General features: G+C 41.1%; 2 protein-coding genes across 20 annotated transcripts in view; both read right to left on the reverse strand.

Annotated features, from left to right (window-relative positions):
• The window catches only part of fam189a1 (family with sequence similarity 189 member A1), a 90,350-nt gene extending 74,194 nt beyond the window's left edge, over nucleotides 1-16,156 (reverse strand). Inside the window, exon 1 of the mRNA XM_079338937.1 lies at nucleotides 15,817-16,156. The gene's annotated coding sequence lies outside the window, so the exon portion shown is untranslated. The remainder of the gene's footprint in view (nucleotides 1-15,816) is intronic.
• Nucleotides 997-26,305, reverse strand: part of tjp1a (tight junction protein 1a) — a 101,399-nt gene continuing 76,090 nt past the window's right edge. For 6 of the 19 annotated variants that reach the window (XM_079338923.1, XM_079338926.1, XM_079338912.1 and 3 more), the window contains 22 exons: nucleotides 22,989-23,128; nucleotides 22,594-22,699; nucleotides 22,278-22,428; nucleotides 20,235-20,343; nucleotides 19,933-20,152; nucleotides 18,615-18,799; nucleotides 17,564-17,659; nucleotides 16,165-16,191; nucleotides 14,219-14,301; nucleotides 13,683-13,893; nucleotides 12,917-13,017; nucleotides 12,478-12,828; nucleotides 10,359-10,610; nucleotides 8,367-9,197; nucleotides 8,161-8,243; nucleotides 7,893-8,069; nucleotides 7,656-7,762; nucleotides 7,241-7,500; nucleotides 6,690-6,847; nucleotides 6,383-6,603; nucleotides 5,621-5,764; nucleotides 997-2,784 (listed from right to left, as the gene is read on the reverse strand). In XM_079338923.1, coding sequence (XP_079195049.1) covers nucleotides 2,690-2,784; nucleotides 5,621-5,764; nucleotides 6,383-6,603; nucleotides 6,690-6,847; nucleotides 7,241-7,500; nucleotides 7,656-7,762; nucleotides 7,893-8,069; nucleotides 8,161-8,243; nucleotides 8,367-9,197; nucleotides 10,359-10,610; nucleotides 12,478-12,828; nucleotides 12,917-13,017; nucleotides 13,683-13,893; nucleotides 14,219-14,301; nucleotides 16,165-16,191; nucleotides 17,564-17,659; nucleotides 18,615-18,799; nucleotides 19,933-20,152; nucleotides 20,235-20,343; nucleotides 22,278-22,428; nucleotides 22,594-22,699; nucleotides 22,989-23,128 — 4,108 coding nt within the window. In that variant the 3' untranslated portion in view covers nucleotides 997-2,689. The remainder of the gene's footprint in view (nucleotides 2,785-5,620; nucleotides 5,765-6,382; nucleotides 6,604-6,689; nucleotides 6,848-7,240; nucleotides 7,501-7,655; nucleotides 7,763-7,892; nucleotides 8,070-8,160; nucleotides 8,244-8,366; nucleotides 9,198-10,358; nucleotides 10,611-12,477; nucleotides 12,829-12,916; nucleotides 13,018-13,682; nucleotides 13,894-14,218; nucleotides 14,302-16,164; nucleotides 16,192-17,563; nucleotides 17,660-18,614; nucleotides 18,800-19,932; nucleotides 20,153-20,234; nucleotides 20,344-22,277; nucleotides 22,429-22,593; nucleotides 22,700-22,988; nucleotides 23,129-26,305) is intronic. The other 13 variants (XM_079338919.1, XM_079338930.1, XM_079338925.1 and 10 more) reach the window with 9 other exon arrangements.

Consider the following 26,305-nt stretch of genomic DNA (forward strand, 5'->3'; position numbering starts at 1 on the left):
AGGTCCTGGTGCAGGTCAGACTGTCTGGTCAAATAGTTCAGGGTCTGTCTAGCTTATGCTTCAGAGTTTCATTGAGAGGTTTAAAGAGGTGAACGTATTTAATATTTCACAAAAGAAAAAGACCTAATTTAATAAAACCACCATACAAAAGACTTGCTTTCTTTTATTTTTCTCTGGATTTTAAATTGAGTTCACTTAGTATCCTACAACCTGGTAGCCTCCTTTATAGACAAATTATTCTTTGTATTTTTTGTAAAAGATTGTGATAAAGAACATTAATGAAACATAAGCTGCATTTCAAATGAAAACTTTAGGCTCCTAAGTGAAACCACAAAACTTGAGGTTACTGATGGATTAAATGTGAACTGTTGTTTTCCCCTTTTTTTGCTCCTCTTTCATCATCAATCTGAATATCACTTTATCCAGGCTGTCAGTGTAATCAGCAACTTAAACACTGGGATGTTTTGAAATATCACTTTGAGTCTAATCAAATTGTCAGCTGAAGGACTTCTTTATCCAAGACCTTTTTTTGCTAAATCATTCACAGCTCACCTGCTCCACCTAGCTGTGATACCTAGGCCATGACAATCAGTCCAAAGTTGTTCATATATACACACACACACACTTAAATCTTGTATTTCATGTTTTGATGTGTAACAAATAAACAGCAGTAGCTTGTATAGAAAAAATGTCTGGTATTGTTGGGGGAAATTACCAGTACATGCAAGTCATTCTTCAAAACTAAATATGAAAACACAAAATGCGAGAAAGAGAAACGATGTTTTGTTTTTGTCCTGTGTGAAGACAGAGTACATGGCAGTTTTAGAGTGTTAATGAGACAAAACCAAAGTGTCATCTCATTTGTCAATTCATGCTGTTTCTTAATGGAGCAATTAATGAATATGGTTCATATTCAACAACAAACAACCACAGCTCTGTATGAATGATGAGCAAGCCATTCAGCTCTAGTGGAAAATGACAGACTTCCTTACAGACTTTACTTTAAAAATGATTTTATTTATTAATAGGTTGGTATACTTAAAATTGTGTTGCAGAAGAGAGAAAAAAATGTCAGCCACACGTGAAGAGCTAATATCCAATTAAAGCCGTGTTATATCTAAAAATAAAATGGTACTGGTGTGCCATACATCATGTCTATTAGTACAAAAATACATTTAAGGGCACACAATACAGCATCCAGTATCACAAATCAGTGAGGGGGACACTTTGAGAGCACACCCTTTCAAAAGAACATGTTTTAAATGTGTTGTAGCGCGGGGCACATTCCTCATCCTTAAAGAGCCATAAAAAGAGCCATAAAAAGACCTTCTTTGTGACCTCATCATAATGCGAATTCATCGGTAGAAAAGGTATGATGTAATAATGTCAGGTTACAAGTTCAAAGGCTCGAGGGTATATCCAGAATACAAAGAAAACCACGGTCATTTTCTTCCACTTTTTAAAACATGTTTTCTCTAAGTTTTATACAAAAAAAAAAAGACATACAAAAAAGTTCATTTACAAACAAAAGAAACAAGGCAATATGCTAGCTTTATTTACAGCTCTTTTCTTGTTTTCCTTTTTTTGTTTTCTTTTTTAAGTAATGCATAGCAGATAAAAGAAGAGCATACCTTTGTTATCCTTTATCAACTGTTACTGTGTGCTAAACCCGTTCATTTATACAGTGGGTTCTCAAAGAAATGGCAAAACAAATGACATATACCATAATTTATCATAACTTATTTTTTTCATTGTAATGAAAAGTGAATAATCTGCAGATAAGGCATCACTGCTTATTTGTGTGCGTGCAAGAGTGCACTGAGAGAGAGAGAGAGAGAGAAAAAGAGAGAGAGAGAGACTGAGATATGTGAGGAAGAAACTGAGGACCTGAGTAAAGAACATGCATAGATCTCCCTCAGGCTGGAAGGAGAGACTCAGTAAGAAAATGAAGCTACATGATATTACTTTAGGAAAAAGAAAGAATCAACATGAAGGAATAAAGGAAGAACGTCTCTAAAAGTGTGCTGCTTGGGTTTATTTCCAGCTTTTTCCAAGTCCTTCAAAAAAAATTCTCGAAAACATCATTACCTCACCACGGACTCACACCTTCACTAAAAGGTGGGGGAAAAAAACGTTTTGTTTTTTTTAAAGTTATTGAAAAAAAAAAAAAGATGTTGACTTGTAGTTGAATTCATGAATACATGTTTTTAGTAAATCTTCTCTATTCTACTATATATACTGTATGCATATATAGCATAAATATACCCAACACAGATCTTTGAAGCCTGTACGCTGCCTCAAAGGCCATCCATCTATATTCATGTAAAAATGACATTGAACATTGCCTTACAATATATAGTGTCAATCCTCAGTGGCATGGGGGCGTTGCATGCATTATTGGTTTCATTTCACATCAAAAACTTCAAAAACGGGGATAGAGTTCTAAGAACAGCTTGTAACCTTCATCAGTGTCTTGCCTTCATCCGTTAGTTGCAGTAAACAGCACTGACCCGGTCTTCTTCATGCTCCATTATGTGGTGTGTACGTATAATTGGAGTGCACCTGTCAGTGTGTGTGTGTGTGTGTGTGTGTGTGTGTGTGTATTTGTGTGTGTGCGTGGGTGTGTATCCATCGTCTTCATTTTATAACCCAACATGACTCCACATTCAGTAACACCTGCCGGTCCTTCTTAAAAGTGGTCAATGAGCACAGAGACACAGTTGGCTCCCACCAAGTAGTTGGGGTCTCCGGGGATAGACTTGTTCTGCCAGCTTTTTGGGTCACCTACAGACAGACAGACAGATGGGGAGGAGGGTGGTGAGTTAAAGAGAACAGCTGCTTTTTCTGTCAGATTCAAGCTGTTAGGAATTTCATAATTACTTTACCTACAACAGCCGCAAACATGGCAAACTGTATTCTAAAACAAATACTTGTACCTGTTCTCTGTTAGCCATGTTGACAAGTATCCAATGGTATGTGGCCTATGTCCAAGCATAGTTACACAAAGGACTAGTAAAAGCAATTTGTACTTTTATTGAATTGTGACTGAAAAGGAAACCTCAAGTCACTGCGAGGTCCGAGTATAATTGTAAACACAGAGTGCTTTTGCCAAAAGGAGCCTTCCAGTAATCAATCAGCGTATAAATAGAGTGACAGAGATCCAGCATCTGCAGACTATAAATACAGCCTGTTGTCAAGCTTGGGGAGGGGGGAGTCAAAAACATATGAGCCCCTTTTATAGTCCTAAAGGTAGATGTTTTCTCTCAAAATAATTCAATCAACTTTTATGATGAATAGTGGACTCAACACTTTTATAACTCAGCTTTTATAAAGGAATTCAGTGGAACATTAAAGTACAGATGGTCACGTTCAGATGTGAACTTAATGAAGAAAGATAGGGTTTGAAGTGATGGCAACAACAATGTGTGTTATTACATCACATGTGCAAAGCTGCAGCAGGCCAGAGAGGAAGGTGTCACACACGGGGACAGGTAGGCAGTGTGACCTTAGAGTTAAACCAACAGCCTCCTTCTGCCCCGAGGCTTGTTTCCTTTTTGGAAGAACGGCTAAACAACAAAAACTCAAACAAGAACATCATTGTGGCTGGACGCTCGGGGGCTTTTTGCATGAACAAGCTAGTGATGCTGCCTTGAGGTAAAACCCTAAAAACAAGCCACTGCCAGGCTGGCTTTAAATTTGTCCCTTTAGTCTTCATCACTTTCTCTCTCTCAAACACAAGTCTGTGAGGGAGTGCATTTAGCCTAGACAGTAAGCAAAAGTCAGTCATTATTATACAAATGATAGAAGTATTCTCTCAACTATAAATTACATTTATATCTGGAATATGAACGCAAGTCGTTTCTCTTTTTTTGATGTCCATTTGAGAGGCTCCTCAAATAGGTTTACATTTTACAGGTCTTCATTAATGTCCAATAAGCTCATTTGACATTTGTGCATTTTTCTAAATTTAATCAGGGGGCCTGGCAGAGTAACTCTGTCTGATGTTTCATTAAAAAAAATGTTTTTTAAAAAACAAGCAAAAAAAATTCTCAAGTACCATTTCAACCACATCATATTGTACTTAAATCTATTTCTGTTTTACTGTAACAAAAGTCAGCAGAGCTGAGCTGTACCACAGTGATCAGACTGTCATCTATAGCTCTATATAATCATTTACAACACAACACAGAACATTTGAGCACGGAAGCAGAGTGAGGAGAAAACCAGAGGGGAAAAAGAGGAGGAGGGAAGGAGGCCGGAGAGTGGCCTTGCTTCACAATAAGAGGATTACTACGCAGCCTGATAATCCTAACACAATTCAGCTGGACAACAGTGAGCTCCCTGCTCATTCAGCCCTCCAAGTCTCATCCTTAAAATGAGGCTAATTAACTGCTAATCCTGACCATTGGCAAAATTACCACTGGCTTTGAAGCTGACTTGTGAGAAAGAACACTTTTAGAAACAGGACAGAGGAAAGTAGCGTCTTTGTTAGTTTTTAAAATATCTCTCTCAGAAGGAGTTCGACTTCAATGTTGGATATTTTTTATCATATTTGATTTTTTTGCTCAATTACATGACAGACTAACGAGAGCTGATCCAAAACTGATGTGATTGGTATGGCGTTCCCTCTCTATCTAAACTCTGCCATAAAGACATCGATGTTAACTTTAAACGTGTATCTGGTTGCTTCTGTAATGGAAACCCGATTGGTGCTTCTTGTTGTTAGTTTGTTAAATGCTAAAAGTTGTTCTACCGTTCCTATACGTCACATCTCAAACACAGAAACTGGAGTGGTGTTTTGTGTCCCGAAAGACCAAAAACGGCAATTAAAAGATGAATACCTGAGTAATCTCCAGTGAGCACAGAGAACTTTGTAGGTCTCATCTTTTTACAGACTTTGAATTGTCTGTGTGCCTCCTTCTAGCAAATAAACTAAACAACTAATGAACAGAAAAAACATTGGCATAAAGAACATTTAGGAAGACAGAAGCTAAATTTAGAGCGGTATTCTTTGACATGCTCACACAATGTCTTTTGACAGTGTTTTGAATGACGGACATCGCTGGCTATGACTGTGTCCCACTTTCCAGGAAGAGCTTAAAAAAAGCTGTTCTTCAGGTCAGGCTTTGGGTGGCTTTGTGAGAAAAATCACGGAGCAGAAGGACATGCACTACAAGTCTACTCGATGAAAAGAAAGTGCTGTACAGCCAAGGGTTTGATGCATGGATGTTACTCAAAAAACAGAAAGACTTATTAAGGTGATTTAGAGGTGAAAATCAAGAAATAGGAAGTGCAATAAAAGCCAGTCAAAAGAATGAGGAGAGACTATTGTATACATACTAAATTAAACAAAATAGTGATGCAGAGAATGGGAGATTGAATGAGTGAGTTAAACGGAACAAATGATGAAAATAATCCAACAGAAATCATAATTATGAAAGATGTTTTTACCCCTAGATAGATACTAACACATGGTTAGGAAGACCAAATATATCGTTTAAGTTTTTTTTTTGAGGAAATCAAAACTAGGGGTAAAAAATGATTCAAAAGTGACCCACAACCCTCAAAATTTCACACAGCCAGCCCAAACGACCCCGAAAGAACAGAGAGCACAGCATACCCGACGAGGAGTCGGAGGATTTTAGAGCAAAAGACCAACCATCAGGGGTCATAGACGCACAGTGAGGTAAGCGGAGCTCCACAGGCTTCAAAAACTTGAGGCCATGAGGTCCACACATCACCAGAGGGCTGAGCAGTGTCTCCCCTGTAAACACAAAAACAAAAGGTAGTTATGTATTCAGCGGAGTAAAATCCAAAGTAAGCTGACACACAAGCAGTTCCTCAGATTATTTGCTGTTATCCCTCACTGTGCTCACGTTTGGTATCACTCGGAATACGATGGCACTATGTCCGAACTTGGGTCCTTTTGTTGTCATTTAACACTTTCATTTGTGCTCATCGTGTTGTCTCTGCTTTCTTACTCTGTATTAGACTGTTTGGAGCAACGGCACCTGAAAACTATGCAATCTGGAGATTACCGCTGGACTAAACTTAAAAACATTGACTTAATAAATATATTCTATTCACATCTGGCATATAATGTTTAATACAGTATATTTTATTCATACTCATGTAAATGTGAAATGCATGAAACAACTTTTGTTGGGGAAAAAAGAGTCCGATTGTCTTCGATCAGTGAAGTATAACATTTCATCGTCATTAATCAAACCTAAATTAAATAAGTTAATCGTCATGTTGATTGTGTTTTTTCCAGCCTTGTCATCAATATCCAAAACACCACAACTGCTCTTCAGACTTTTATATGTAATTATTCACATCATAAAACAAAGTTTGCTTCATCCCCCTGCATCTTTAAAGTTACCTTTCTCTTTGTCGAGTGGTGGCAGGATGCTGTTGTCTCTGCAGACCTTGAAGTAGATCTCCTGCTCCACACCCTCAGGGATGGCACCCTGTGGGATGATAATGCTAACGCCTGTCTCAATGGAGCTCAGGACGCCACCGTTAGCGTTGAAGATTCCTCTAGCTGTCGCAACCACTGTGTGGCCCTCGTCTTCATCCTCATCATCATCCAGGGCACTGGGGCTGGAAGACAAGATAGCTTTACTGTCGTAGTCTGGTGTCCAGCACTAAACCTCAGATTTCATCTGCAGTTGGACTGAATTTATTACCTCACTGGAATGGCTTTTGGCACAGCATTGATGTTATTGTGCTGGTTTTTAGAGCGGTGGTCGATGGTGCGTGTGAAAGTGTCCAACCCACTGTCATGGTCTATGTTTTGAGACTGTGGGGGGATCACAGACTTCACTGGGCTGGAGCTCCGGCCCTGCTGAAAACACAAGAGGGTTCACACAATGTCAACGAAAAATACTCAAACCTGATTGTTTGGAAAAGTGGGATTAACTTTCCTTTGGGAAAGCACAACCAGACACAAAGCAGATTTGTATTTAATTGCAGTTCTAAATTGGTGAGCCAACATTAAACTGTAGGCAGAGGCAGAAGAAGCTAAGCCAAGTGAGTTATTTATTTAACCCCCTCCAACAACAGAAGACAATTATTTATAGCTGTGAGCTGAATACAGGATTATCTTATCTTCAATAGATACATCCACACATCTGCACACAGTCACATGTTGAGTATCTTAACATTCACAGCGCATTATTATTAAACATAACCACTTTTAAAATACCGTTTTTACCCTGCACCCTTATCTAATGCTTACCTTTGAGGCAGTATCCAGCTTGTCGTTGGGAAGAAGGTTGTGGTTGAATTTAGGACTGTCGAACATGCGTGCAAACGGCTTGGCAGACGTTGTGTAGGGCTTGGGTGCATAGCGGTTATAGGTGGATGCTGGTGGAGCCCCGCTGCTAGTGACAGTTTTCGGAGGCTGTTCACTAGTTCCATTAACTGGAGACTTCTCGGGGAAACTCTTGTGAGGCAGGAAGTTGGTCTGGACAGTGTCCTCTCGCCCAGAAGGCTTGGCTGAGGAAGACACAAAGAAGATGTGTTTGAGCATCTGTACATGTAGGGAGAAATGTAGGTCTCTCAGTAGACAAAGTACAGTAGAGTGATACAGCTCATAAAAGTATGCAGATCCATGTAATTACAGACTTGTAATGGATAAAACTAACGTTCACCTTCGGGTGCAGGTTTGGGCAGTGTTGCTGGTGGCAGAGAGGGCGTCACCTGGGGAATTGGTTCATATTTTTTCTCCACTGGACTAGGTTTTTCCAGTGTCTCTGTCCTGTATCACAGAAAAACAAACAATTCTTCTTCAGATTCACAGCAGATATGACCAGAGCGTAAAGATAAAAACCCTAGAGGATAACATGGGATTCAGAATGCTAGTGAATGCGGATGGAGGCGAGCATCACCTGGGGTAGTTGTGTGTTGTTTGTGCTTGTGGCTGCGGTTTGTTGGGACCGGTCTGGAGCTTGTCAAAGTAAGACAGCTGTTTCCTGTAGTAGTCCTCATCCTCGTCCGGGTCATAGTGGTTGGAGCGCACAATGTCATCCGCCACCGAGGACTGAGGATTCTGAGGCGCTGGAGCTCTGTGATAAAATAGTTGCGCAGGTTATATGTAAGGCAGAGAGGCTTTACTGACTTGAAGGTGAAAAGAGTTCATCTGCAGGACAGACTTACCTGTATGTTTTCTCTTGATCCAGATTGCTCAGAGAATTTGCTTTAGGGATCACACCTCCTGATTTCAATGGCAGGTCTGCTGCCTATAGAAGCAAAAACAATGCACCTCATCAGTAAGATTTAAACATATGAAGCTCATTTCTTCAGAGCAGGGCACACAAGTACTTGCTGTAAGTACATGAGCTGCACAGACACAAACCACTTACCCTGTTCCCAGATGAGTCTCCAGTATCTCTGGCTCTGTCCACGGACACAGAGCGTTTGTTCTCAAACATTTTGACCCTTGTCAGGACTGACTGTGGCCTCAACGCAGGGTCATCTTCGTTTGTCTCATTTCTAGCCGTGACAGGCTTGGGAGCATCAGCAGGTGATGGTGAGGGCGCCTCTTTGGGAGGAGGCGTGGGGCTGGTTTCAGAGTTCACAGGAATGTGGTCATACTGCTGAGGTTTGTAGCTCTTCTGTTGCGGTGTTGGTCCCTGGTTATAGGCAGGCCTCTGGGCTGCGGGGTCTGGGGAGCGAGTGGCTGAGGGGTACGCGTTCAGGTGAGAATCCTGGTTGTAGTGCATGTCAGGCCCTGCAGCAGGAGGTGGAGGGTCGTCGTAACGGACAGGTCCTGGACCTGTCGGTTTACCGTAACGAGGTCGCCCGTCGAACCCGTGCGAAGGTGGGGGCTCGTCGTAGCGGAGAGGGGGGGTGTACTGAGAGTCAGGGCCTTCACCATATGGCAGGCGGGGATCGTAGCCCTGGGAGTTGGCAGTAGAGAGCGGTTGGCTGTAAGGGTTCCACTGTTGCTGGTCGTAGTGAGGCACACTGTTCTCGTAGGGCAGGTTAGAGTCATAGTTTCGGTACTTTGGTTCTGGGTAACCACCTCCGCTGTTGACTCCACTGCTGCTAACATCATACCGACTGGGTGGGTGGTCGTAATCTCTGTATGGCTGCTCAGGGTGATATCCCTGCTGAGGGTTGTAAGTCACAGGCTTCGTGCTGTGGCCGATTCTTCCTGTGTTATCTGTGCTGTACGGATCCTTCTGAAACATCTACCGAAAAAAACAAAAAAACAAAAACAAGGTTAACGACTGTGCAAACCTAATATATTGGATATAAACAATTGGACATCGAACGTTCAGTTAAATTATGGAAAAGTATCAAAACAAGTTTGTCAAATGAATTGCAGAAGAGGAAACGAGAAAGGACAGACCTGAAATAGAGAAACTGAGAGGGAGGGGTTACTGGTCAGATAATATAGAAGTTTAAACAGAAATAACTGCACAGCCAAACACACAGCTTAAAGAAACCCAAATGTACCACTGCAACTGGAAATTAAACACTGGAACTAAATTAACAAACTATAACAAAGTCGATTTAAAAAAATGAAATAAAATACAACAAAACAATGGGATTCATTTTTCTTGCCAACAAGCAAAATGTTCGCATGGTTTATAGAAATTTCAACTTAACTACTTTTTAGAGAGATTTATCCAAAAATTAAGTGTTGAGAGTTAATTTGGGGTCATCAATGCGGCATTCACAAGGGAAAATGTCTCCCACTGTCTTGGTGCAGTTTATAGGCAAATTAAACATCCAAAATAAATTATTTTACAAGCACTGTACAAAAACATGTTTAGGATCTTGATATTTAAGAAGAAACCATTAATTTTCCATCCAAATCCCAATCAAAGAATTATTGGGTCGTTGGCTGAGACTTTTTTTCAAAGCAGTAAAACCGTAAATAACTTTTGTCGGTGGAGAATTATTGGCTGCTTTTACAAAGATTTCAGATTGCCCTGATAAATAATTCAACAGATCCGAGTCGAGAGCTGAGCAGACAACGAGGCAAACGTACAGCCATGCAGAGAAGATAAGCAACAGTGAGAGCTGCAGGATTTTCCACTGCTCCACTACATGAAGGCATATAAGCACAGCCATTACAAGCTCACTGTTGTTTACCAGCATTTGTTCACTCTCTGGCAAATGCACACCCAAACGCACACAAAACCACATTCTCACCAGCACACACACATCTGTCTCTTCTGGGTAGCACTGTGGTCAGCGGACATGCAGGGCGGAAGGAGAGAGAAAGAAGCGTTGCAGCAGGAGGTAGGTAGGTAGACAGGCAGCAGTAGCAGCACAGGAGGTCAGCCGAGAGTGACCGAGCTGAGCTGGGCCCACGCAGCGTCCAGTGGCGGTCAAATGGATACCTGTGGTTCTGAACTGGCGGGTCCAGACTGTAGAGGTTCTGGTGTGTTGCTCTGAGGGGCTAGCTCAGGGGTGGGTCTCCTAAGGGAAGCAGACTCTGGGTTGGGGCTTGGCTGCCTGTGGGGAGCTGCAGGAGACTCGTCAGGGCTCAGACCCCCTACAGTTTTTACAGTAACATCCACAGCAGGGGGCACTGTTTCAGCCAGGGGCTCAGGCTGCTGGGGGATGCTAGGGACAGCAGCGGCCTCTGCTTTCTGTGAAGTGGTTCAGAAATGTTTAATAATGCGCTGATATACTGCCAGGCAGTACTAACAAGAGTTACTTCCTTGACTGCCCTTCAACATCGGTTTGCTCTTCACTTGTGCCTACAGCTAACATGGACTCAAACAAACCACCTCTACATTTAACGATAACTGGAGATCAAACGATGCCATGTGGGAGTTAGGAATTAGTAGCAGGACAAGTTTTCATTGTTAGAGTTTACTAATTTGTTTTAATGCTAATGGTTACAATACAGTCGTTTTTCCCCCCCTTTACGTTCTTTGACACATCATTGGTCGAAAAAAGGTTTAGCTCGGGGTATAACATTGGCCAATCGGGATTTGATAAATACATTTCACAGGAAAACTGGATTAACACTGGCATTTCCAACATGCAAATAATACTGTTTAGTGATATATTGTCAAAGTCCCAATCACAGGTGAAACAAGGGTAGGAAGTGCACATAGGTCAGTAGTACTGGTACAGACACTTAGACAAACATAAGTTTCTTTTCCCAGTGACATCAGCAACAGTCACACCAATAAGACATCTTGTGGTAATACAGAGTACAAGAGTAACAATAAAACTTATCAAGTTATTCTACTTTTCAAAAATAAAAAAACACGCTCACAAATATCAACAACATAAGGCAAATTGATAGAATAAGATCATAAATATAGATTTATATATCACATATACACTACTGACAATAAGTTAGGGATATTGTGAGGTCCTCAGTGGGTTTCATTCATAAGTGTTTGTTTCACTTCAGTGATTTTTGGGATAGGGAGACAATTGTATCAGGGTGATAAAAACACCTCATTTTGTGTTTTCCACATAACGGCCTCACTGTGTACAGTGTGCCTTACATACTGGGGCCAATACCAACAAATACAAAGATAACCATTTTCAATGTGGCATTAATTTCAACATTCTGGGGCTATAACAAGCTGGTATTGTCAGTAAGTCCCAGTTCAGCATTCAAGCAGCCATGAACACATGACGTCACTTAACAGACGAGCAGCGCCACCTGGCCATCGAGCGCCTTCAGGTCAGTAGCAGTCAGATGTTGCTCATGAACTCGGTGTGTCTGAAAGTGTCATCAGCAGACTTGCAGAAAGACACAGAACTACTGGCAGTGTTTGTGACAGACCCACGAGTGATGGACTGCAATGATGACCAGTACCTAAGGACCTCTGCACTCAGACACCTTTATTGTGTACCTCTCGTTGCTGGCAAAGTCCCCTGACCTGAAGCCCATAGAGCACGTCTGGGACCAGCTGAAGCAGCGACTGGATGCTCGTACCCGACCCCCATGTGACCTGACAGAACTGCATGTAGCACTTGTGGAGTGGAACGCATTGCCTCAGAACAACATCATGAGGCTAGTTAGGAGCATGAGACGTCTCTGTCGAGCTGTCATTGAGGCAAATGATGGAAACACCCGCTACTGACTTTGTCAGTTTTGGTTATTTGGGCTTATCTTTGTTATTGTCTAAATTGTTGGGGTAATAGATATTGCACTAATTAAAATGGTGTTTCTTCTCATTCATTAATAGAAATATCAAAGGGTACTATGACTTATTTTATTTAAATTCAGACCAAATAAGAAAAGCACTCATGTAAATAACAATATCCCTAACTTATTGTGAGTAGTGTATATACTATAGTTTTTATATTGCGATTAATACCTGACCACAAGAGGCGTTAGTTTCCCACTGATATAATTCAGTAACAGTAGATAGACAGAATAACTGTAAAAATAATAAAGTGCCTTCAATAGCGCTTCCAGAAAACCCTTCTAACGCATACCACGTCCTCCAGACAACAGGGAAGACGGGCAGCTCTCAGAAACGCTACCTGCTGCGGCGCTGGTGCCTTGAATCCTGCCGGGTCGATGCGGTTCAGGGGGTCCGGCTGCACCGAGAGCTGGTAGCCAGCGTAGCCTGGGGGCTCCTGGATGACAGGTAGATCCTCGCGTACAGGCTCAGAGGAGCGGGTGATGGCGGGCTCCGTGGGAGGGCCCACATCGTCATTCAGTGTCTCGTCCAGCTCCTGGTCGGTGTAGGCCCCTCCCTCCGTATCCGTATCCTCATAATCAGAGGTGTGACGGCTGTCGGTGCTGTACATCGAATACTCACTGCCTGGCGCCGACAAGTAAGACAGGCGGTCATCGTGGATATCCAAGTCATCTTCTGCTGCCCCATCAGCCTGGGAAACAAAACAAGAAGCATGATATGGAATGAGAAAAGATCTTTATCGGAGTGTGTCTTGGACTTTTGCCAGTCTTGTCTCTTACCTTGCCCTCTGAAACCCACACAAGCTGGTTCTGCTGCTGCTGGATCGTCTCTTTCAGCGCTCCAAACCAACCGTCATTCATGTTGTTCAAGTTAATGGTCGCTGAATACACAAGAGCGAAGAGCCAAAGAGAACAAAAGATATCCTCCAATCAAAGACGTAAAAACCATGACTAAATCAGTGATTGAGTCAAACCGTCAAACTAAAGTAGAAGTTATGGCAATTTCCTCATGCAGGACTTCATAAATGTTACTTATGCTGCTTGAGTTTAAAAGACCAAGTCACTACAGGCACACAGAATAGATTTAGGTTACATGTAGATCAAGATGATCAAATTATTTAAATCTCACATCATCATCCCAAAAAGGAGACAACAAAGCATCGAAGAGGTCAATCACCTTAAACTCTTTAACTTTGTGCACTCTCTCGTCTCATGAGCCACATTTTAAATCTATACGTTTTCCAGCATAGTCTTTAAATGAAATCCAGATACAGACAGATGCATTGAGTTGTGTTAACATGATGGATAGAAGTTTATGGAAATAATTGTCTGTATATTTTTGTTGCTGAGACTGAATGTGAAAAATGTCAAACTCTCTGTCTTTATTCATAACAATGCTCCTGACCGCTTGACAGAGAGACTGCTTGCTAAAACAGGGACCTTGGGGTGCTCTTTTATGATGGCCTGTGCTGAGCAAGCATTTGAAAACAAAACCTGACAGAAGAATCCATCTTTCTCTCCTCTCTCTCTCTCCCTGCGGACTCACTGGTGAAGAGGTGGTGGTTGTTCTTTCTTAGTTTGAGAGCTCGTTCGTAGAGCTTTCTGGCACTTTTCCTGGACTCAGGGCAGAGGCGGGTTCTCATGTTCTTGACGCCCTGTTTGGTGTCTGGGTTGAGAAACACAACAATCGGATACCACTGAGCGTAGTTCAGACGGTCCACGGCGTTAGGAGTGATGTCCAGCACTGCATGCTTGTCCTTAACGCAGAGAAGACAAATGAAACAATACTGTGAATTTCAACATTACTCTTATATCCTTCCTGTATTTAGATGTAAGCACATTTCCATGATTTTCTTTCACATAGTGTGTGCAGCTCATTCTGAAGCACCTAAAAGTGTTCAAAGTACAGAACACCAGGTGGCAGCAGTGAGCTGTTTGTCTTTACCACTATGACTCGCATCCATCTTTTCATTACAACAACAAATCGGAGCGGACACCTGTCAGGATATCTGTCAAAAGATATCCATCTTTCTGCCTTTTCAGTGTATATTTAAGAAGAGTGCTTATCTATGTTTGTCTCACCCGATCAATGATCTGTTTGATAGTGTGCAGTCGAATGATGCCGGTGCTTTTCTGGTCGGTTCCTGCATCCCTGGGTTCACTCTCTATGGAAGACAAAAAAGAGTTAGTGCATCACATCGACACCAAACAAACAATAACAAACACAGACAGTGCCCCAATTAGACATCCTTGCAGCGTGCAGTTGTCAACTCCCATAAATAGAGGCGTTAAATACAGAGTAATCATCTGGATACAGGAGAGGACAAGTGCACGTTTATTACAAGAGTTGAAAGACGAGATGAGGACAGCAGCCAATTCATGCAGAAGTCATCAGGTAACTTGTGAAGATTAAGAATTGTGCTGGCACCCCCATGTGATGGTATAAATTATGGTGCAGGAAATGTGTTATGTGAGAAACGTGGACTGTGCACAAACAAGAGAATGGAGGTCGTTTATGAGAAATCAGTGTCACTTTAAGCCTCAGAGTAGTAAGCAAGGATGTATGGAGGGGTTTATGATTCACATTAAGATAAGCAGGAGTGTCCTGTCAACACACACAGGGTTCAAAAGAGGGAAGTCATTTCACCACGACGTTAAGTGTAGTACTGACTAAAACAATTCATCAGACAAAAGTCTAACTTGGAAAAAAAAAAAAACTGCACTACCCATAATTATTTTAAGAAACAGCAGATAAACGTAGCCATGCAACAAGTCAAGATTCAAGCGTATGCAGCAGCAACTTTAAATATTGAATATTGGGGATTCAGTACTCTCACTGTCACTATAAAAAATGGATGTGCCTCATTGCATTATGAAAGGTTAAACAGGCACACGCACAAACAAACCACTGTCAGCTTTGTGTCATGTACAATGTTTGCTCTGCTCTTGTAGAGTACCATTGCAGCTGAACTTGGATTGTTGTGTTAACTGTGACATACGAAATGATCCATTTGTAATGCATAAACATGTTACAACTGATATTAAATGGTGTCTGAATCCGATGGCAGGAGATTGATGTTAGGATTTGTACACAGAAAGATGGTTGTTGTTTGAGCTGAGTGAGGAAGTTGTTAACGGTTTAATTTCATTTCATAAATACTTTGTGGTGAGTTATAATGGATGTTAAAGTGGACTTTTTGTCACTGAATTTCCATTCGAGACCATTTGTTTTATGAGCAAAGCCTCCCTTGGGCAAAGCATTGCTAATCGTTTTAGCATGTTGCTATTTGACTGACAAAGTAGAAAGCAGAAAAATGGGTGTTAACTGTTTGCGCCTCAAATAAGCGAAATATTTTAAGAAAATTCTACAATTTAAAAAAAAAATGAAATTACAACTTTGTTGAAAAGCAACTTTCACGTATCCGCTTCATGGCTTACTGACTGCCTCGCATTTGTCTCTCTACATGATGCAACCAGCACTTTATAGGGGAATACCACTGAATTCAATTTGTTATGTCCATAAATCAAATGTTACATCAAAGGTGGATTTTTGGTCTATTTAAGGTCTGACATTAGTTATCTATAGATTGTGTGTCTGACGCTGCTTTGTTTTTTTTAATAACTCAAAAACATTCATTATGTCTTCAATTAATAATGCGTTTTTGCTTCTTTTTTCAGACACAAAGCTGTCAGTGAGACTCTGAAGAAGGCGAGAGACATTCATCGAAACTGTCAGGTAAAAGAGCTACATCTACTCTAATACTTTGTGTCTGAAAAAAGAAAGAAAAACGCATTGTTTTTTTTTATGTTTATCAGAATTAGAATTAGTGAAGTTTGAAAAATAAAACATATTTTAGCCAATTGTAGTAAAAAAAATAGTGAATTCATTACTAAAGTGCTATTCCCCTGAACACATCGATTAAATATGTTTTGTTTAGCTAGCCAACAAACACTACATGGTACAGGGTATGTCCAATTAACTGGATTAAATCAAACAAAACAGAAAGTTGATGCACTAAGTCACATACTTTCCCCTCCTTGTTGCTGCTGTGTTTCTGAAAAGAAAATACAGTTACACAAACAGCACTGGAGTTATGCAAGTACACATCAACAATTGGAAGCACTTATCTATGAGTGTATAATAAAAATGTGTGTGGTTGCACTGGCATGTGTTTGTGCAATCCAATACTGAGTGTTTAAATTAAAATAACACTCTGAAGAAGCTTCAAACCACAAGAAGTACAGGGGAGCTAAAGAGGGCAGAAACATGAGGAGTGACGAGCTCTGCTTAGAACAAACAAACATTATCAGAGAAATGGAAAGAGAAGGGCTCTAAACAAATGGAGGAAATGACTAACTTACTAAAATATGCCAGGCATATTTTAGAAGTACAGAGGTTGCTGGAATTTAAAGAAAAAAGACGCAGAACCCTCTAGAAGTATGTTTCTGTGTAAGCCTGTGTAGATTAGAAAAACATGGAAACAATAGACACACTTCACTGTCTTTATAATCACTCTGTCATTCTCTATTATCTGGGCTCTGAACAGTTTAATGCTCACACACTTTAAAGTACTGTTTAATCTGGTGTATAACACACTTTTAATACCTTTATTTTTTCATCTTAAAAGTAGTTTTCCACCAATACAGCAGAATAGAATGCTGAGAGGTGTTTTATAAAATCGCTTGAACGTTATTTAACAGCCGCCACCACCCACTGCCCCGCCTGACATGACTCAAAGTTCTGCTTTTCTCCCTCATTAGCTCATAACCAAGACTTTAGATAAAAAGGCAGTTAACAGTACGGTTTGTCTGGTTTTGGTCTAACTGAAAAAACCGTATCGATTAAAGACAAAAAGTGACCACAGAGTGCGCTGCACACGTCTCAGCAGTTCTGAAGTGGGCTGTGGGTCGTACTTAACATCAGCATTAACGGAGGCTGACAGCTAAACTAATACACCAGCAGATAGAAGCATTGTAAAATCCACATGCAGGAAAAACAGACAGAACGAGAAAGAGCTACACAGCTGCACGTTGTAGACTTTATCGAATGCAATGGAAACTGTCATACAGGAAGAAAGTTTAGATCTTACATACAAGATTTTAGAGCAGGTGCATTTTTAAATTAAGAACTGAATTAAGTTGTTACATTTAATCACGTTTAAAGCCACAACAAGCTGTCGTCGTTTTGTTTTCACAATCAGGAGTTACATTTTTTCTTGAATGACAGACTTAAAATGGAGAATACATGTTTTGCTTTATCTGTGCTCAACAAATCAAATTGTCTGTAGATGAGCTAAACATCTTTTTAAATCTCCCAGAAGCAATAACCACTTCGGGCACCATTACCAAATGACTTTTTCCATGTAATCAAGGGTTACTAAGAGATTCAATTAGGAGTGAGATGGAGATGGGAACATTTTTACTTACTTGCTAGTTCAAAAATGTCTGGCTCCTCCCTGGCCAGTTTCTCTCTGCCCACATCTGCTATTGGCCCAAAAATAACCACCGGCCTCAGGAACCCAGCTGCACCAAAACAAGACCATGTCATGGAGATTACAGAAAAGGTTAGCGTTATGCAACACTTAAATCACATCATACATTCTTTTCATCAATAAGTTATGTTAAATCGTTCAGAACTGTACAAGTCAGAGCAGCTTAATGAAGCCCTTTACACCAGCCACTGACAGAGGAGAAGACCAAACGCAAACCGAACTGAATATTTGGTAACAGGGAAACAACTTAGAATGATTCTAGGAGTTTTTTGCCTCCTCGGTCTGGAACTGTGTGAAGTGTAGCTACACAAGATTATAAGATAAACTACAAATCACCATCAAACAACGTAGAAATATATGTCATGGTCATATATTCACGTTGGCTGGTCACAGGGACATTTTCCCGTAAACATTGACGTTTCAGGTTGCCATCCCCAACTCCCGCTGAATGTCGTCCTCCGCATATACGGAGAGCAAGGCCTGCATGTCCTCTAAGGTCCAGCAGTCATAAGTCTTCTTTCCCAAATCCATCTCCAAAATGTTTCTTAACAGCATGATAAAAATTCAAACAACTTGCTTGCAACTGCACTCTTTAAATATGGTGCTAATGCTATATTTTGCCACGGCCAATCAGACGTTACAACGCTACCAGAGCCTGGCCAATATGACGTTCAGTCCTGCAGGCGCTGCTGATCCCACCCCAAAAGTCCCTGGACTTTTGGGGTGGGATCTAGTCAGAAAGTACATTGGCTAGTAAGGTCTTTTTTCGGGGTACATTATTTACCCGGAACGACTCATTTACCTGGGTACATTTGGTTTAAACCTAGTTCCTCACAGAGACCATAGTTGGGAGGGATAGTTTCTTGGATAGCTTGAATTTCCCTCGGGATCAATAAAGTATCTATCTATCTTCCTCCGGTCGAAAAGGGGATTATGTGGGATTCTCCAGGTGATTATTGTAACTGCCATTGCACATGAGCTCTTACCTTCCCTCAGCACCACCCTCTCATAGGCAGGGAACTTGGTCTGAACTGGCTGGGCAGACAGGTCTTCCCTGCTCTTCCGCAAATTCCTCTTGGAGCTACGCAATCCTCTGAATCTCCAGAAGTCTGCTCTGTCGCCCCCTGGTGTTTTGGGGAGGGTGTACTGAACACTGGATAGCTGCTCAGCTCTAGGCAGGGACAATATTAATAAACATTATTTTTAAAAATACCACAGGAAAAAAAAACAACAAAAAAAAACAAATGATATTAACAATAAATGTGGCTTACACACATAGGACAAAAGATCGTCTAATAAACCTATCCTGGTTTAAAAATCTTCCAAGCTAATACAACGATCTAATAGAAAGTAACCCTGTAGGTCAGACCAAGTGGAGCAAAATCATGAGCAGGTTAGCAGCACTAACTTACTGTGCTTTGGTGAGAAAAAGAAAAAATGAACACTGGTACCTTAACTGCAACACCAACATACCGAGTTAAAAAAATGATCTTACTTAGAAATACTTTCCAGCATCACTGCTTGACAAACTACAGATTTATGATGCTGCAAATCATTTTCCACATCTGTTTCCTTAAATCTGATGTATTAGATCCCTGCAGATGTGTAAATACATCACTTAGAACACCTAAAAAAAAAAAAGTTTGAAAGTTTGTAAGGCAGCGGGGTCCACAGGGGGAAGAACTCATTCCTCATGGCTTTGAATAATAACACGATTTTCTTTCATGTATGTTTATGAAAAATAGAATTAAATCCTCGGTGTGATTTCCTCGCTTTATGTTTCATATGAATATCCAGGGAGGCAGGCTTAACTTGGCAAAGGAGCTGAGATATATTTCACTTTAGTTAGTGTTACTGTTGTGATAATAACGCCTGCAGCATGAAGAAAGTTGTCTTTTTGTCAACAGGACAGTGAGGAATCTCTGTGTAAACAGTCGACCTGCCAGAGGAAGCTGCAGAGATCTGCACAACACACAGACTTCTCCAAGTTCTCGTAAACCCCACAAAGTAGATACTTAAACACTTGACTTCTCACATGGGAAGCGTTTGATATGCCCTACTTTCAAAACACTTCCTTTAGTCCGTACAGATTGTTGAAAAGAAACTCATATAATCATGAAGAAAAAAATAATAATGTAAAAAAAAAAAAAAAATATATATATATATATATATATATATATATATATATATATATATATATATAGTTTCTTGTTTCTATTCCTTTGCCTCCCTCCCATGCCCATTCATAAAGGAAGAGAACAGGCTGCACAAGTATTCAAAGGTGTGACCTCAAACTTCTTTTACCTGTTCTTGTTAGGGATGATGCCTCTCTCCACTTCCTGATGGTTCTTGCCAATACGGATCGCAAGCCAGGAGCCTAGCTTGCCGTTGTAGAGGGTGTCGACTACTCGAAACACCTCGCCCTTATTAAAGCTCAGCCCATAGGGTGACTCCTTTTCATATTCAAAATGTGTCCTGATGTAAAAGGAATCACCCACATCTGATTCCACTATCCTCCGATACACTGGAGCGAAAGCAGAAAATGATAATGATTAGAGCGTCCCGTAAAGTGTGCCAGCTGACATGTTTGTTTGAAGATCGCTCACCATCCTTCTTCTTCTGGGCCAAAATAGTAACTTCTTCTCCTCGTGGGAGATCCAGCAAAAACAGCACAGCCTCCTCCCTGATGATGTTTGCAAAGTCCACATTGTTCACCTAATAAATAAAGAAAACAGAGAACAAAGAGGGAATTAACTCACAGTCCACAAAGGTCTGGCGGAAAATTAAAATAAGACGTTATTTTAGGTAAACTTTGGTTGAACATGCGTTTAAAATATCTAGTTAAATTACATGTCTCTTGCATGCTACTGGAGCTAAGTGTAATTTTCTCATGCTTTCATGTATTTACATTTTCTTTAAATCAAACACAGGTATCACTCATTTGTTTTCTCCCAGATCTAAGGGAACACACAGAAGAGAAGGTTTTTCCTTAACAGAAGCAGGGCGATGTATTCTCCTCCTACTCTCCAGCTTCTTTCCCAAACACAATAACCACTGTTTATTGATTCTGCTTGAGGGGCAGCAGGGGAACCAGAAACACATGGGCTGAATCACTGGATCTAAGCAAGACACCTTTATCCTTCCCAGAAACAGGAGCGCTTGACGTCTTTATCTCCACCAGCACACCAAAGGAAAACCTTCTAAAGATGGAAAACAATGTCCTGGAAGTCTCTTAGATGTGTTTTTGCAGGGGGAGAAGAAAAAGAAAAAAACAGGCAGAGGCACAAAAACAAGAGATGTGTGCTATGAGGTGGGAGGAACACAAGACATAGTATGTTCATTTAGAGAATGAGACAATGAGGTCATGTGCAGCTTTGTTTATCGGATCAATGAAGTCCAGAAACTTCAGTGTCACAGAAGAAAATCGTGTGTGTGTGTGTCCCCTAGTATTCAGCCTCTTCTTCACAGAGCACTTGTAGGAAGCTGCACAGTTGCAGCATTAAACATGGCAGGTGTAATCCTTGGCTGCTGAACAATCATGTCAGAATGTATCCAACACTGACATCAGGAGGGTTTCCATCATCCCTACGACACTGTCACTCCAGTGTTCAGCAAAACAGACAGTCAACTGTTCCGAGGTCAGAGTGCAAGAACGACCTCTATTGTGTCTTCACAGTGAAAACAAGGACATTTTTGAGTCAAGGCTGAACCCGGGATGACTCACAGACTGACTGATAATACATTGTACTTTATTCCCAAGATCTGTTTATACTGAATTAAAACAATTGTAATCATGGTTTTGCACAGTTCCACCACTGATCAGCTCAGTTAGTGTAGGCTGCTTCTGCAGGACTATTTTGACAACACCAGATGTTCTTCCCACATATGACCTGAAAAAAATAGGGAATGGTTCATATTTTTCTAAATAGCTAAAATGTGGGAGAGTCACACAGTAAACAAAGCCTTAAAAAAACCCTCTGACGTGCTACTTAGGTAACAAACTGCAACGACACAAAAATTACAATAAAAAGCTCTTCTTAGGCCACAAACAGTGAGCAACATACAATGAATTTGGAGACTAAAGAAACATCACCTATGTTAACAAGTGGCCCAAATCACATCTGGAAGGATTTGGGGTAAACACCTTTGCACACCCCTGGGGTTTTGTATGCAGCACATTTCTTTCCTCCCAATGTCTGATTTTTCAACCAAAGCTGGCATATTTGATAAATGACAGTACAGCCCGAAGACATATATTCTTGGAGCGCTTTGACTGACGGTGCAAAGAAAGGACAGCCTCAGCTAAAAATAGGCCACTTCAGCTGTGAAACCACACTCAGATATTCTTATCTCAGTTTCCCTTTTTAGCCACAGATTTATTTCTTGACGCCAACACACGTAACGCTCTCTTTCTAACCAACTGCACTGCTTCCTTTGTGATACCCTCCCTCTGTCATGTAGATGTTTTAAATAGAAATCTGGTGGCGGTCATACTTTATATGGACCAACAGATCAGGTGTCCTACAAGACAAAAATGTAGCTGAGTAAACTGGGATTCTCTAAATTCTTCACTGCACTTTCTTTGACATACTGTTTGAAACATCAGGATCCTGCATAAGGCAAAAAAAATGGGAAGGATGGGAGCTTACCCTGAGAATCTGGTCTCCCTCCTCAAGCCCCTCCTTAGCCGCAGGACTGTCCTCCAGAACTCCAGCCACAAAAATCCCCACATCGTTTCCTCCTGCTAACCGCAGACCCACGCTCTCTCCCTTCTTGAACTTGACCAGCTTCATACTCGGCCTTCAGAGAAAGAGAGGTAGACAAACAAAAACCATGAAAATCTGATTTTTTTTCCCCCCATCATTCTTTAAAAAAACAACAACAAACAAACAAATCAAGCAATCCAGTCTGCACCTATACACATATTGCAATGCCGATCGGCATCGAGAGGGCTCAGACATTTACCTGAGCATGCCGTCATCATGAGCAGCACTGGGTACAGGAGCGTCTGTGGGGCTGACAGGCAGGTCCACGTCAGGCTGACCAGGTTGTGCATAAACAGGTTTTGGTTCTGACACAAAAACAAACAGTAGGTGGAACAAAACTCCTACTCACAAGTACACAAACTCAAACGCCAGGTGCCAGAACAGAGTGAAAACAAGGGTTAGAGTTAAAACCATCAGAATCAATGCCTGTCAGGTTTGTTGGCATAAACTGACTTCAAAGAACTTTTGAGTTATTAGATGCATTGACCGGTAATGTTTTGTGTGACGTCTAATCTAACCACTTTTTTTCTAACTTCGTAACACAACAGATTACAGCTTCTCCTGCTCAGAGAAGATTGGCAGAGGTTTCTGTACCAGGCAGCGGAGGTAACAGTTTGTCATCTCTGGAGCTGGCCTGGTCGCTGGCCTGTGACAAGACGCCGTCATCAGAGCTCTTGACTGGTGTGGACATGGCCCCGGGTTTGGATACGCGCTCCTCATCTCTGCTTCGATGGCTGAAATCAACAACAATCACACAGTCAGTGCCATTCAATGTCAGTTGACTGCAACATTTCTGATTATGTAAATATGTTAGAATGAAATGAAGTGTTTTTTAAGGACTATGTTCTTTACTGACCAGGAATATACAGACAGTAAAATGACAAGAAGAATGAACCAGATTATGTGATGTGGGGCAAGAGAAGTGAAACATGGATGAGAAGAAAGACGACGCTTGATTAAAAATCGTCCGTCTGATTTTTATGATTGAGTTTGATCTCTGTTGTTTTTGATTTGTAGTTAATGACAGTCAGTCAATGGCATATCACCTAATTCACAAACTGAAACTAGTGTTGATTGTAGACGGAGTTCTAACTCTCATCTTATTAACCTTTCTTACAAATGCAAAGAGGTAAAGGAAAGGTTCTCCCTCAAACATAAGCTCTACAGTTAGGATACTATGTAGCCCATGTTCCTGTTTAACCTGGGGGGGAAATGTAAGTTAGTGAATACAGTGTGTCTGAGTCTAGTAGGCCAAGTCTAACAGAGTAGAAAGGGCTCTGCTGCTTAAAACAATGGTTGAATTCCTATGTAGTCACATGACTGCCCACTGGCACAGTTCTTGAGCTGTTTTTTTTTTTTTTTTGGAGGCTTTCCTAGAAGAATGCGAAGGTGCAGGATTTGCCACCCGCCCAGACCAGGGAACTTCACCCATATCCATTCTTTCATATTGAAGAAAAGTGAAGCCACCCATTTTCAAGCAGCAACACACTCTGATACCCGGGGTTAAACCTGTAGATTATGCAGCTTCTTCTTCATATTTTCCACCACACCACAGTCCTCTTCAAGCCCTCTGAATCTAGCCAGCAGCTCTAACTGCAATTCAGCGAATAGAAATGAATCAGATCCTACTATTTCTTATGTCAGCACAAAAACACCGTTCGGAAGTTTGTTCTGGAGGGAGATGGGTATATGAGAGCTGAAGCCAGAGAATAAATAACAGAATTGTAATAGGAGTGAGAAAGAGAGACTGTGTGTGTGGGGGAGAGAGAGAGCGAGAGAGAGAGAGAGAGAGAGATTGTGAAAGATGAATGGGCGTGAGCTAGAGTGAAAGTAAAATAAAAGCCAAGGACAGACACAGAGAGGGAGGTGAGAAAGAGAGCGTTGCGGCCTAAATCGGCTGTTCCCTGCTGCCGAATGGGTTTTTTTTTTTTTTTTTAAAGGCTGCACACTGACAAACCCCATTCGACAGAAAGCTTTGTTCAATCCCATCGAGGGCATTTCTACGGCACAGACAAGAGCGAGTGGCTGCACGGACATCAACAAACAATGCAACAAGAGAACTGAATCTTTTAAGATCTGAGGGTCATCATTTTATATCCGAACAGACGCTTCCAAATACAAGTCTAAAAAAGTGAACATAACACAAATCATACTGACTCGATATATTCGCAAAGGTTTGAAAAAACAGTGTTCAACAAAAAAAAAAACTTCACTCTGAAAACTAAGATTTTTGTCATCAAACACATTAAATAAATACAAAAACTTATTACTCACACAAAGGCATCTGTAAGCTGAACCATGACGCTTTAGAGGAGTTTTTGCTGAGTTCCTTAACAGACACCACCGACAGCCTTATTCATACTCAAGTTTTCTATTAGTTCTGATGATGATCTGTAGTATAAAACACAGCACCATGCACAGAGCAGAAGAATTCCTCTAAGCCCTACAGCCAATCAGAATAGGTGCACCATCTGGCTTAGGGCAAAGCACTGTGGGAACTGTGTCAAATTCCTTTTCCCCCTCCTAAACCTGCGCGATAATGAAATCTGTCTCTGACATCACAGTCTAGTGAATGTCACTGTGTTGTCGTACTTAAAAAAACAAAACACTAACAAGGTCAAGCAGAGAGCCGAAATGTGCAGTCATATACACAAATAGAGTCTTTAGAACGGTTCTCTGACTTTCAGACGGTGAAATGATACAAAACACTAAAAGAAGGATCAGAGCAGGAGCAGGAAGAGGTACAGTAGTATGTGCTCAAAACAAACACACGGGGGCCTCTGGAATCAGAGGGATGTATTCACTTACATTGGAAGTAATCTTTGCAACAGTGAACCTGCCCTCATCCTGCATTGAAACAAGTATGGTTACTTCACACACCGACACTATGTACCAGCGAATGAATGGAATCATTGGAGGTTAATCTACACAGGCGTCACGACTGACAAGCGACTACTGAGGCAGGATGATAAACTAGCAGCGGGATACTAAACTAACAGGCTGCAACTACAAAAGCTGTTAGCTTTGGTCTGTGCAAAATAAAGCAACACGAGTCATATCTGCATGAGGCTGCTAAATGTGGAGAACCGCAGACCTGTTCTGGTACGATATTTCTCACTGAGACTTTTCATGAACAGCAGGTTTATCATACAGACCAACATATCTTCTGTCTCACCAAGATAACACGGGACGATTACACTTTGTGGTTAACAATGTGATTCAAATTGCCTCCCGAAGTTGCTCTTCTGGTTTGTCTTTACAGTTCATCTGTGTATACATAAAGGTCACCTGAAGGTCAAATCTTTCATTCTTGTCCAACAGCTAGACGATTATCGATGTTGGATATAAATTCTAACCTGTGGCAAAGACCTCTGTGTCTGCACTTTAATGCCCGTATATTACAGATATCAAGGTCTGGTTCATGAAACTCTGACAGTCCCATCCTGAAGTAAGCTCTGATTTGTATCTCTTATTCAGTTGAAGTAACAGTAACATACTAACACCCATGTTTTCCTATTGTGGAAAGTGAATATAAAGTGGACTCAAGTCTTGAAGTCCTCCTTCAACAAAGCGGATTCCTCATCATTGACTGATAACCAAAGCTGCAAGCTACATGAGAGAAACTAAATCTATCTACTCGCATGTCTTTCTCTTGCTCTCCTTTACGTGTTTGTTAGCTACAACAAGCTAAGCAACCTCTACACAGCTACATGAAAGGTAACTTACTGGAAGCTCCAACTGGCAGTAAAAAAAAAAGGAAAAAGACAGTTTGGATATTACATTCATAGACAGAAGAGCACATTCCCATTGATCACATACGCATTATAACATGTAGATCCTATTTCAAGGATTTAGAGCGCTCACAGTAAATTTGCAGAACCAGTTCGACAAAATAAATGTACACTTTTCAT

Source organism: Symphodus melops, assembly GCF_947650265.1.
Source record: "Symphodus melops genome assembly, chromosome: 3".
NCBI lineage: Eukaryota > Metazoa > Chordata > Actinopteri > Labriformes > Labridae > Symphodus > Symphodus melops.